At 34.0% G+C, this 12,556-nt stretch overlaps 1 protein-coding gene across 6 annotated transcripts in view; it reads right to left on the bottom strand.

The window, feature by feature from the left end:
* The window catches only part of LOC145683709 (uncharacterized), a 142,876-nt gene that overhangs the window by 10,775 nt on the left and 119,545 nt on the right, over window positions 1–12,556 (bottom strand). For all 6 annotated transcript variants that reach the window (XM_081755156.1, XM_081755158.1, XM_081755159.1 and 3 more), the window contains 3 exons: window positions 11,333–11,395; window positions 5,195–5,242; window positions 1,539–1,646 (listed from right to left, as the gene is read on the bottom strand). In XM_081755156.1, the coding sequence (XP_081611282.1) occupies window positions 1,539–1,646; window positions 5,195–5,242; window positions 11,333–11,395 (219 nt within the window). The remainder of the gene's footprint in view (window positions 1–1,538; window positions 1,647–5,194; window positions 5,243–11,332; window positions 11,396–12,556) is intronic.

The following is a 12,556-nucleotide window of genomic DNA, read 5'->3' as shown; positions in this document are numbered from 1 at the left end:
TGAAAGACAGGAAAATCCATGGAAAGTCAGGAAATTCAAGTGAGTATTCGAAAGTCGGAAAAAATTGCTCTATTTCACAGAAGGATCAGGGAATATCCAATCAGATTTCATAGAAGTGTTCAAAGTTTCTATTACTCAAGCGATGGTTATGATAACATTACAGCTGGCTTACATGAAAACATGAGGAACATCTCAAACGATCGATAGAAATTCGGGAATATAAAAAAGGCTGTAAAGAGTTAGTTAATTACCTTTAGAAACAAACAAGCTTAAAGAGCACCGAAAGGTGTTGAAACGTCAAACTTGGAAAGAACAAAAAATAAAATTTAAAAATTCAGATGCTACAGAGGAAGAATGTAAGTTAGGTTTGTTAGTTGTTAAATAAAGAGAAAGGACAGATTATAATATACGTATATGTGTAATTGTTTACGTTTAAATGCATGCAGAATGTCGAAATATGACGTGTAAGTGTAGAATTGTTACTTGGTACTAATGTTTTATTGTATTCCAAATACAAGGAGTTGACTCATAACAAGTATTTACAATAAGAATGTAAGATTATACTGTATTAACTCTTATAAATCATTATTTTCTGTCTCAGAAAATGTAACATTCTTCTTAAATTTTGTACTAATTATAAATTAAGACAACTGGAGGCATAAAATAAAGAAGAATAATACATTTTCTGGGACAGAAAATGATTTATGCGGTAGACAATTTTAAGCCTTTCCTTGCTGTGCGGTGTTGTGTAACCCCTTGATGTACGTACAGTTTCCAATTTTGATATTACTATTCTGAAACCAGCAGATCTTTCCCGTTTAGGTGTACGACGCTTTGCGTCAGCTGTACCCGTAGCGACACCTAATGTCAGAATCTTCAACTTTAACTGGAAATAACCTTATGCACATAATGGTAACACATTACGCTAAGGGAGGATAGTTTATGCTCAGCACGGTAACTTTTTTTTTTAATTGGGTTATCTTCTATAAATTAAAAGTATTCAACGACATAAGATAAAATTAATATTATTTTAACCCAAAATCTGAGTTGTGACAATAGTGAAGCAGCATCCATAAAAATTCTTATGCCAATAAAAAGTGTGGACAATTTTTAATCCACCTTGGTATACGTAGGGTTAAAACAAAGCGTTGGATGGCTGTAGGAATGGTGGAGCCCGATTGATTTTATTTTATTTTTATTTATTTATTTATGTATTTATTTATTTATTTATTTATTTTGTAAACCTAACCATAAATGATTGCGTTCACAATGTACTGAGTCAGCGAAAATTTATTTAATTAACCATGGAAATTCAGGGATATCAATATCAAGATATCAGTGTAAAACATGTACCATGCTGTTCGCATGCACGTTAGACGCTACAGTGGCGAACGTACTTTGCCAACATGCATTGGCAACATGCGTGACCAATACATTAGAGGCCGAAGTCAAAACTTTCCACTCATACTTTTACGAACAGCAGTGTAATTAACAAATAAATATTCGTGTCATAATAAAACAAAAAGTATATACGTTACCACTAATAGAAGGACATTTTTTATTCGTGCATAAAGCCTTTCCTCTGTAATTACAGCGACAAATATTACATTCCATTAACCATCTGTCTCCTGGGTTGCATTCGAGATCTGAAAAGTAAAATCAGAACAAAATATATATTCATATCATCTCGTACCTTGTTTCCGTTATTGACGAATTTTCTGCTGAGCAAAGACATTAAAAAATGATTCCTTATTATGAGTTGACTTGTGTTCATAGACACCATTTGTTCAGCCTTGACTGCGACTGTAATTGAAAACAGACCACATTAATTGTCTTCTCTTCTTTGTCTTCGCCTTTCCCGATGTTTATATTAGGGATGGGCAAAACCGGTTTCTATAAAAACCGAAAAACCGACATTTCGGTTTTCTCCAAAACCGGTTCGGTTTTTCACCGAAACCAGTTTCGGTTTTCTCCAAAACTGGTTTCGGTGAAAACTTTTGGAAAACACATAAAACTATTTCTGTGGAAAAGGATTCGGTTTCCGGAGAACAACGAAACACCATTCTGGTCAAAAATAGAGCAAATTTTGGAAAAAACCGGAATCGGTTTTGAAGAAAACTGGATCAGGTGAAAAACCGAACCGGTTTTGGAGAAAACCGATAACCGGTTTCGGTGAAAAACCGAAAACCGAAACACCGGTTTTTGTGCCCACCACTAGTTTATATGGGATCAGCGGGTCACAGTAAATATGAAGGATCAAAGTAACATAGTACTGAAAGATGTAGTGATATGAACAATTAAGATTGTCATGTGTATACCACGTGAAGAAGTTTGGTTTGTATTGGGTAATGTTTTTCTTAATTTATATTAAAAATGAAATGAAATCTTTGAGCTTAACGTTCCATGATTATACCCTTTAGGCTAAGAGAGATTAAAACGAGTGAATGATGATGGAAGAATTGGTGGGAGGAAACGGGAGTACCCGAGAAAACGCACGGACATGATGTTGTCCACCACAACTTACTTGGCCGGGGATCGAACCTAGAACCCCACACACTACTGAGCCACTGTACCCCCCTTCCCCCCCGCCCAAATTAATATTGAAACCGAACGTGGTGGTAGTTTTCTATCACTTTCAGTTTCAGTGGAGAAAGTACAGAATAAATCAATTATATTAATAAGACGCATAATTCATTGCAGAAAATCGGAAATGGTTGATTTCTACCACTTCCACTTCCAGAGTTAAAAGAGAGATCTATTCTTAAAACGCTAAATTGATTTTTTTTTTTAAATCTCGCTCTCTCGTATTGTTTCTAACTGACCTCAGAAAAAGGAACAGGCTCTCAATTTGACCCGTTTATATATATATATGTTCTTCCCTTGGGATCGCATGTAAATTTCATAGTGATATTACACAGTCTTTGGAGTTAGACAATGAAATTTCTTTCTGAATGACTGACAGTGTTCATTATTAATTGTGTATGATCACTCATAACTTTGATACAAGTGCACCGATTTTTATTTTAAGATTATTATTTCTTTGTGGCTCCACGTGAAGTTTATAAACATCAAACGATAATCTTCGGAAGTAGACTATGAAACTCCTCAATTGCTTACACTATTCATCATTAATGGTGTGTGTATAATCACTCATGATTTTGACGAAGGTTTACCGATTTTGATATTTCCTACATTGTTTGAAAGACTATTTTTTTTCCTTGTGCTCCCGTGTAAATCTCAGAAGGGTATACTGATAGTCTTCGGAGCTAGACCACGAAGAATCTCAATGGTTGAGTATTCATATCATAATTGCGTGAATAATCACTGATAACTTAGACGAAGGTACAGCAATTTTTATTTTATTTATTTATTTATTTATTTATTTATTTTTATTTATTATTATTATTATTATTATTGTTATTATTTTTTTGGTACCACGTGTGGTGCTACGTAAACTTTATAAAGATGTAACATTAATCTTTAGAGCTAGATTATGAAACTCTGCAATGGCCTGCAGTGTTAATATCGTAATTAATCAACTTCGTTGTGTGCATGTTCAAGCATTACTTCAACATAGATGTACCGATTTTACACTATTTTAGTTTTAGTTTTAAATAGTTTACGTTTTTGTAGGTTCCAACAGATTTTATCACGATCTGATGGCAATCTTTAGAGTTAGATAATGAAACTCCTCAAGAGGTAATAGTTTTAATATGGTGTTTAAGTTCACGACAATTCCGTAACGCTTGGAGCGTTTTATATGTGTAGAGAGTGGACCATTTATCTTGATACGCTCTCATAATTTTTAAACTATGTACTTGACTAAAATTTGACGCAATTACCTAGAGGCAGGACATTCTTTGCAATAACCCGCAATACAGGTTCATTAAGAGTGCTACCAACCCAACAAAGTCATATTTTTCTCAAATCGCACGACGTCACATTATTAAGTATTTCAAGTCTGTTTGTTCAGATGATTACATATTTCATACAAAACCTTACAATACATCATTTGGTACGCTGTGTGGCAAATTAAGGGACAGAAGTCTCCCTCCCAGGAGAGTCACTCACTCTCGAGACCGGTGTTCTCATCTCGGATCACGTCCTCTTATCTTCACCTGAAAGAGTGACTGGTTGTTCTGGGTGGCGTAGTGGTTAACACATTGGCACGATATGTCAGGGGTACCGGTCCAGTCAATCACTTTTTCACTCTTTACGCTAACTTCAGAAAACAGTGATGATGATGAATACAAAAACCAATTACAACAGTGCATTTTTTGTAAGGATTAAATTTAATATTAAACAACTTTTACATATTCCTACGTAATTAAAATAATCAATTCAGTATAACAGTATAGATTGCGAATAGTGATAATAATCACAGTAGCAAACAAAAGAATGTGCTTCATATCCACCGCAAAGATATGAACATTGAGGAATATTTTCCAAGAATCACGGTTTTCCCCTTCAGCTGCTATAAGTCTGCCACACATACACACAAATAATAAGTAAATAAAATTCTGTGTATTGTACCCCAGGGTATGGAATCGATGTATTTTGGTGCAGAGAATCCAAATTTCGAAACCCTAGGATGATTGACCATGTCAATTTTGTTTTATGGGCGAAAAACATGTATCCTTCCTATTCAAGTCCGCTCAAGTTTTTCGCCCGTAAAACAAAATTGACATGGTCAATCGTCATGGGCGCCCGAAGGGGAGGATAGGGTGGGACCCGAGCCCCCTTCTGGCTCACGAAAAGTATTAAATTTCTTAAGATTTTCTTAATACAAATAAAAAAAATACCAAACGTAATAAAGCAACCTCGGATTTGAGCCCCTCCCTAGAAAATTTTCTTGGGGCGCCCATGTCGTTGTCCTGGGATTTTGAAATTTGGATCTTGTTAATATTAAAGTAATGTTGCTGTTAATATTAGGTCAACTCTTAACGAGAAGATGGAAATAAATTCTGAAGGAAAATGCCAGTTTTTTTTTTTTTTTTTTTTTTTTTTTTTTGAGAAATTACTTTTTTCTAAAATTTATTAGAATCATTTAGTACCTTAACTAACTATGTTCATTCACACAAATAAGTTACTTCGGCTTGTTTTTATTAGAATAGTTTCAACATAAGATAAAAAGTCAGAAGAAAAATTTCTCAACGGAGCTAAGAAGTTTGGAAAAATAGTAATTAATTCGTACCTTTTCCGTATTTTTCGCCATAATATAGTCCTTTTTCGAGATACATTTCTGCAAAGTAATGAACGTAACTATTAGTCTTCAGGTAAGTAATGAATGCAAGTATAAGGGATAAAAAGAAAGTAGAAACCATGGGTAATTAAGTTGAGGGAGCATAAGTAAAACTAAATTGGTTATGCATAAAAATAATTGTATTATTAATTACAGAAAATACGTAGGAATTAGCATAAATTGAAATGAAATAAAATGTTTAAGTTTTACGTCCCAAGGATATTCTGGGTAGGCTAAAGAGAACGGTGATGATGAGAAATAAATGAAATAAAGGAATGAATAAAGTGGGAGGAAATGAGAGAACCTTGAGAAAACCCCCGAACGCGGTGTTTGTCCGCTACAGAGTCCACTTGACAAGCTGGGATCGAACCAGGGACCCAACGCACCAGAGCTAAGCGCTGTATTACTGAGCCACCGTGCCCCCAGGAATTAGAATAATAAGCACACACACACACACAAATAGTAGTTCCCCAGGTGAAATTCTAAATTTTGTTCCCACTGTATTTCTTCCATATGTTCGACATTTCTACCCTCCACCGAAGTGTTTTTATTGGGCAGCGGTGGCTCAGTGGTAGAGCGTTCACTTCTGGTGCTTGTGGTCCCTGGTTCGATACTAGGTTGCGCCAAGTTAACTTTGTGGTAAACAAATACCGTGTGCGTAGGTTTCCTCTGGGTTCTCCCGTTTCCTCCCACTTTATTCTTCCCACCATTTCATTCATTTCTTATCATCGCCGTCTCCTTTATCCTAGCCAGCATAATGGTGGGATGTAAAACTAAAAGATTTCATTTTATTTCGTGAAGTAATTTTAGAATATGTAGGTTTAAGAAAATAAAAAAATATATGAATAAATAGAAAAGATCCGAGAAGAAATGAAAAGAGAAAAGTAAAAAGGCATATAGTTTGTTATCATTCTAATTTGTTGCTACTAATACCCACTGTCGACACACTGTATAGCGTGATAAAGATCTCCGATATGTTGTTTTATCCCACACTTTTCTTCCTTTTTTAATATTATCTACAGTTTCCTGAGTAAGACCACAGACAGTAGTTGAAATGTAAAAAAGTGTGCAAATGAGTGCAGTAAATATTATGGAAGACAACAAGATAGAAGGTTTAACCATCTCTGTGTTAGTTCAATATGAGAATTTGTGAATAGTAGTTATCCTATAAAAATGTTCGCTTTGAAGTTATATTTTGTAATTCGTGATATATACAGGGTGTTACAAAAATTATCTCAATATTTTGGAATAGAATCCTCACATGAAAATAAGAAAAAAGTTAATATGGACCTGAAGTCGAAAGTGTATAGTTTCCTAGTTCTAGGGTGCCGAAAACGTGCGAAAATGAACTTTAAAGGTCCATAGTTCCACTACTATAGGACCGATCGTAGTCGGATCAAGACATCACTGAAGAACTAGTATGTGAACTATCTACATATCCATCTTTCAGAACCTCCGGTACTTGCACAATCATTTTTAGAGAGGCTGTCTGGTAGTACTTGATCACTCTCCACCTACCTCTGTAAAAATTGGTGTGCAAGTACTGGAGCATTCTTAAACATGAACATTTGGATAGTTCACATACCAGTACCTCAGTGATATTTTTACCGGACTACGATAGGTCCCATAGTAGTGGAGCTATGAGCTTGTAAAGTTAACTTATTTCACGTTTTCGGCATCCTATAGATCCGAAACTATCCACTTCTGAGTACAGGACCATCTGAACTATTTTTGTTATTTTGATATGAGAAGTCTGTTCCCAAAATATTGCGACACATTTTTGTAATACTGTATAGTTATAAAATTCAGCTTCACGTATTTCAAGCATCAAATTAAAGTTAAATTACTGGAAATAGTAAAAAAAAAATATTATCACAGGACACACGCTAAGCTCTTTCACGCAACTCAGGCAGGAAGTGAACGAAATATTAAATATCAGATTAGTAACTGAGAAACACTTGCTTCACCAATGTTCTTCAGTTACTGTTATTTATTTCAGATTTTTTTAAAAACATTTCTTTCTTTTTCTCTCCTTGTCTAAGGAATCAAAATCGAAAATGTTGTTCTTTAAGTCTTTGTGAGTAACCGAGTTCTGTGTCTGCTTCAAAATTTACCAGTTCGAATCACTCATTTTAAGTTTATTTAATATTTGAGTGCAAAATATTGGCCATACTTTAGTGCACTTCTGATTTTATTTTCTCTTTTCAAGTTTATTTTTATCACATTTTCTGTAGATAATAGTTGAATTTTTTATTCATAGCTTATTTCTTGATTTCATTTTCTTATCATTATTACTGTTGTTCGAATTAAGTCGTAAGAAATGCAATGAGATGATTAATAAATAATCTGAACTGCTGTTTCGAGAATACCTCCGACATTATAGCCATGTCGGTCCCGGCGTCCCCCATAAAATATGACGAAATTATTATGAGGGGATATAAAATATGACGAAATTATTATCTCTTTACACCTTTAAAATCAGACTGGCAGCATTGAAAACTGTTCACAGGGGGTGATCAGAGATGGATCATCCCTTGTAAACAGTTTTCAATGTTGCCAGTCTGATTTTTAAAGGTGTAAAGAAATAATAATTCCATCATATTTTATGTCCCCTGTGGGGGACGCCGGGACCGACATGGATAAGGAGCGGAATCTTGAACAACGAAAAACAGAGATCAACAGAAGTTGCATGTTGTTGAGATGAAGATGTTGTGGTGGATGTGTAGATTACGTGGAAGGACCAAATTAGGAACGAAGTGATCCGAGAAACAGTAAAACTGAAGCCAATAGTATAAAAACTGTAAGAAAGTAGACTTCGGTGTTTTGACCATGCAAGAAGAAGACCTTTGGAATATGAAACTCGTCCAATGGATGATATACAGTAGAACTGAACGGAAAATGAGCGCGAGCTCAACCAAAGAAGAAGTGGATTGATTGTATATTGGAAGATATGGCACAGTGTGGTTTCTCAGTGGACATGACACAAGATAGAGAACGATGAAGGACGACACCAATCCATAAAGTCGACCCATTAACTTGGAAAAAGTTTTACAAGAAAACCTTCCGAGGAACAAATTAATTATATAGATATAACATTTCATGTACTTTCTTTGACATTCTCGGAGGGAACAAAAAAATTAAAGTTTTATTAACAATGAGGAATCAACATTAAATGTCTTATTGCATGGTTTGTTTGAAACTAACAACTCAATTCCATATATCTTTTTCACTTGCATCTATTAATACATTTTATTCTTATTCCTTATTTCATCAAAACGTTACAGGAGACAAAGTAAATAACTTATTTGAAAATTAATTACTTCTCGAATAATACATATATTCACACATCTATATACAGGGTAAACCTGAAAGATGTGCACAGACTCCATGAAATGATTTCGTGACGTCAAAAGAAGACACAAATTTCTCTTGCATATTGTTGAATTCCGCGTCGTGTAGAATGACAGGGGTGCCAACTTGGAATCGAAAATCGAATTGTGACAATTAGAACGGAACAGAAAGATGTGCACATACTTCGGGAGATGATTCTTGACATCAAAGAAGACTAAAAGTTCTCTTCTATATTGTTGAATTTCCTGTGCACATCTTTCTGTTCCGTTCCAATTGTCATGATTGGAGTTTTGATTCCAAGTTGGCACCCCTGTTACTCGTACACGACATGGAGCTCGACAACATGCAAGAGGACTTTTTGTCTTCTTTTGATGTTACGAATTACCTTCTGGAGTTTGTGCACATTTTTGAGATTCACCCTGTATATATATATATATATATATATATATATATATATATATATATATATATATATATATATATATATATATATATATAGATAGATAGATAGATAGATAGATAGATAGATTGGTTGATTGATTGATTTAGTAATATATTTGATCCTCAGTGCGCTTTAATGTATACCTATTGTACATTTAAGCGAATGTTAGTATATATAAAGTTATATTTATTAAAATTTCCTATGACCATTGATTTGTATGCGGATAATTTAAACTATTGTACTATCATGATACGTACCAGGGCCACCTGTGAAAGCATTTTGAAACGTTATTTTCTTTGTCGTAATTGAAAATGGTATTAACAAATTTTCTGATTTCTATGACATATCAGTTTTATTTTATTTTATTTTTTATTTATTATTTATTTTTTTACATGTTTGATCTCTCTCAATATAAAAAAGAAGTCCTGAGTGACTGATCAACGCCCAAACCAAACCACTTAAGCTAGAAACTTGAAATTTGGACAGGGCAGAGGATTTGTGATGCAAAATCCCTCTAAGCAAGGATTTAAAAAAAAAATCAATGAAGAAGGAGGAGAAAGAGGGGTGGCAATTATTTTCTTAAAATCTCCTTATCTCGGAATCTCTGAAGGTTTGAGACATGAAATTTGGTGTATGGACTTCTCATTTTAAATAGTTAGACACGTCTTTCTGATTTTATTATTATTATTATTATTTTTAATAGACCTAGAAGTGAAGAAAGAATATGAGAAAAAAAAGGGGTGGGAATTTCAATCATTATAATAAAATATCCATATCTCGGAATCTCTTAAGGTTAGATACATAAATATTCAATGAAGAATCAAAAGGGTTACGCCTACTTAATCTTGAGTCTTAATATTCCTTATCTAGTATATGATTCAGCATTCACCTTTCTTTCGATTGTTTTAATAGGTCTATCAGTTTTTTTTTTTTTTTTTTTCCACTAAGAATGACTCCAGAGTTGAATCTTGAATCTCGGGATAACCTATATATTTCCTGAAAGGGTTTATCGAGCAAATTCCAAAATAGGTTTCAGTTACTTGCCCAAAAGTGACCCTACCCCTTCAGAGTTGGAAATATATAGAACAACTTGACCTATACTGTATATCCTATATATCAAAATGCTCTACATAACTAGTAGATTAAGAATATAATATGCCCAATTATATCCTATATCAAAACAATAAACCAAAATATGATTCATTCACTATAAATATCCTATATTAGTGAACCTTACTATCACGCCGTAGGAGTGATCGTGAGACAGTGTGATTTACGTGGCCCTCACACCTTGAGGGCCATCTTGACAGGACCGTGACGTGTGAGTTACATGACTCTCACACATATCCAAAAACTAGAGCCAAGCTCCGGCAAACAATATCCAGCCGGAGAATTCTTCCCTCTCATTGCCCAGTCCTTATCGTGGCTAGAAGGTTTAAACCCTGAAGGGTGACCAATCAAGTTTATATAGCTACAGACAAAGAGCTGTTCGGATCGAGTAAATGAGCTCAACTCACCACCACAACTAGTTTTCCCTATTGAACGTTTTTGTACCGTGTGACCTATCAAACAACTTGTCTAGATGAGCAGTTGCTGAATATATAATGAAGGTACTGATCTGACAACGTATATAGGTGAAATCAAGGAAAATACAGGAATTGAAATACACTGAATGTGTTACATCTAGTGTATACACTGAATGTGTTACATTTATACACTGAATGTGTTCAAATGACTTACTGTGGACTGTATAATATGGATATGCTTTTCTCAACTTTATAGATCCACTAATATTGATGTTTATAGTGAAATAATCATGGCTTTTGGTTTTATTCCTTAATATAGGATATAATTGAGTAGTGCATATTATATTCTTAACCTAGTAGTCATGTAGAGCATTTTGATATATAGGATATACAGTATAGGTCAAGTTATTCTATATATATTTCCAACTCTGAAGGGGTGGGGTCACTTTCGCCAAGAAATTGAAACTTGTTTTGGAACTTGCTCGATAAACCTTTTTTAGGAAATATATAGATTATCCCCAGATTCAAAGCTCAAGTTTGGGATCATTCCTGGTCAGTAGGGGTTAACTCGAACTCAACTTAAGTATAAACTACTTAATTTGGGAGGGTATACTGAATTTTTACCTAACACATGTAAATTGAAATACATACTTTGTCTCATGTTCACTTTTGAGAATTATTTGTTGCTTACGAACTAACCCTAGTAATGCCATGTCCTAGCACTTCCAAACAAGGTTTCTATAGAGTATTGAATTGAGTTATGGTTTTTACCTGCTGCTGATGCTGATGCCGATCCTGATGTGTCTGCCCAAACTGTAGGATCTTCTTGCAAATCTGGAAACGTAAAATTTGTAAAATATTACTTATTTACACATTGGTTGAACTTCTGATTTTGCATTCGAGAATTCCGGTTTTCTTTTCTTTTTTCTTTTTTTTTTCTAAGAAGTGCCAGTAACCCTTTCAACACGTGTAAGAGTCTACAAGCTTTTTAAAAATTGATTTGCTTCCTTAAATGCAAAAGCACAAAACAAGCAAATGGACTTTAATGCCATTATAAATAGGTTTTCATCTACATATAAATATTAAGTCCTATAGATTTACAAGATGGCGAGGAAAATGTGATCTTAAAGTTTATCCTAAGTACAAAATGTGACATTTTAACTCTTGAAATAGACTATAAAAATATTTCCTTTTTCCTATACACTACAATCTCCTATCATTTTCGAATTGGAGCCCTTGTGAAATGATGCACTTTGGCGACTTTGTGACTGCTGGAAACATTTCTGGAGTCACTTTTCCCCAAAACGCTCTACAGCGAGTGGCCTGCTGGGTATTTTGAATGTCATTAAATCCTTTTGAGGTAGATTTAATTTTGGAAGCCGCTAACAGTCGCACGAAAGTAAGTCAGAGGAAGAAGGTGGTTCCGAATAGTCAGAAACTGGCAAATACTTAATGTTGTTTCAGATTTTTGTTTGTCTTTTCATTCATAGAACACAACACTTACATATTATTTCTTCTACCACCCCGAGATACAGAGTCAACTGGCCTGCAATCGAAGGGAGTGTATATTTGAACATATAAAAATACGTTCAAATGTGAGTGATTATATGACTCCATAACAGGCTATGCGCCAAGTGTTATTTAAGTAATTACATTGCATTTTCTACTCTTTTTTTTATTGAAACCATACCATCAGTTTTGTTATGAGCTCTACTAGTAAAAATATGTATTATTATTATTATTATTATTATTATTATTATTATTATTATTATTATTATTATTATTATTATTATTATTATTATTATTATTATTATTATTATTAGTTTCACAAATAAGAAAATAACTTTGGTTTTAGAGGTTGGAGCCAGAAATAAAACGCTAATATTTTTACAAACAACTTAAATTTAACATAAATATCTTCATAAGCATTCTGCGATTATTGGCAGGTCACTTGCTGCAAGTGACAAGCTTCCAGCTCCACGGTCTTCCACTAAC

The sequence above is a fragment of the Thermobia domestica genome, chromosome 4, assembly GCF_964235325.1.
Source record: "Thermobia domestica chromosome 4, izTheDome1.hap1.1, whole genome shotgun sequence".
Taxonomy (NCBI): Eukaryota; Metazoa; Arthropoda; class Insecta; order Zygentoma; family Lepismatidae; genus Thermobia; species Thermobia domestica.
This window is presented reverse-complemented; position numbering and strand designations above follow the sequence as displayed.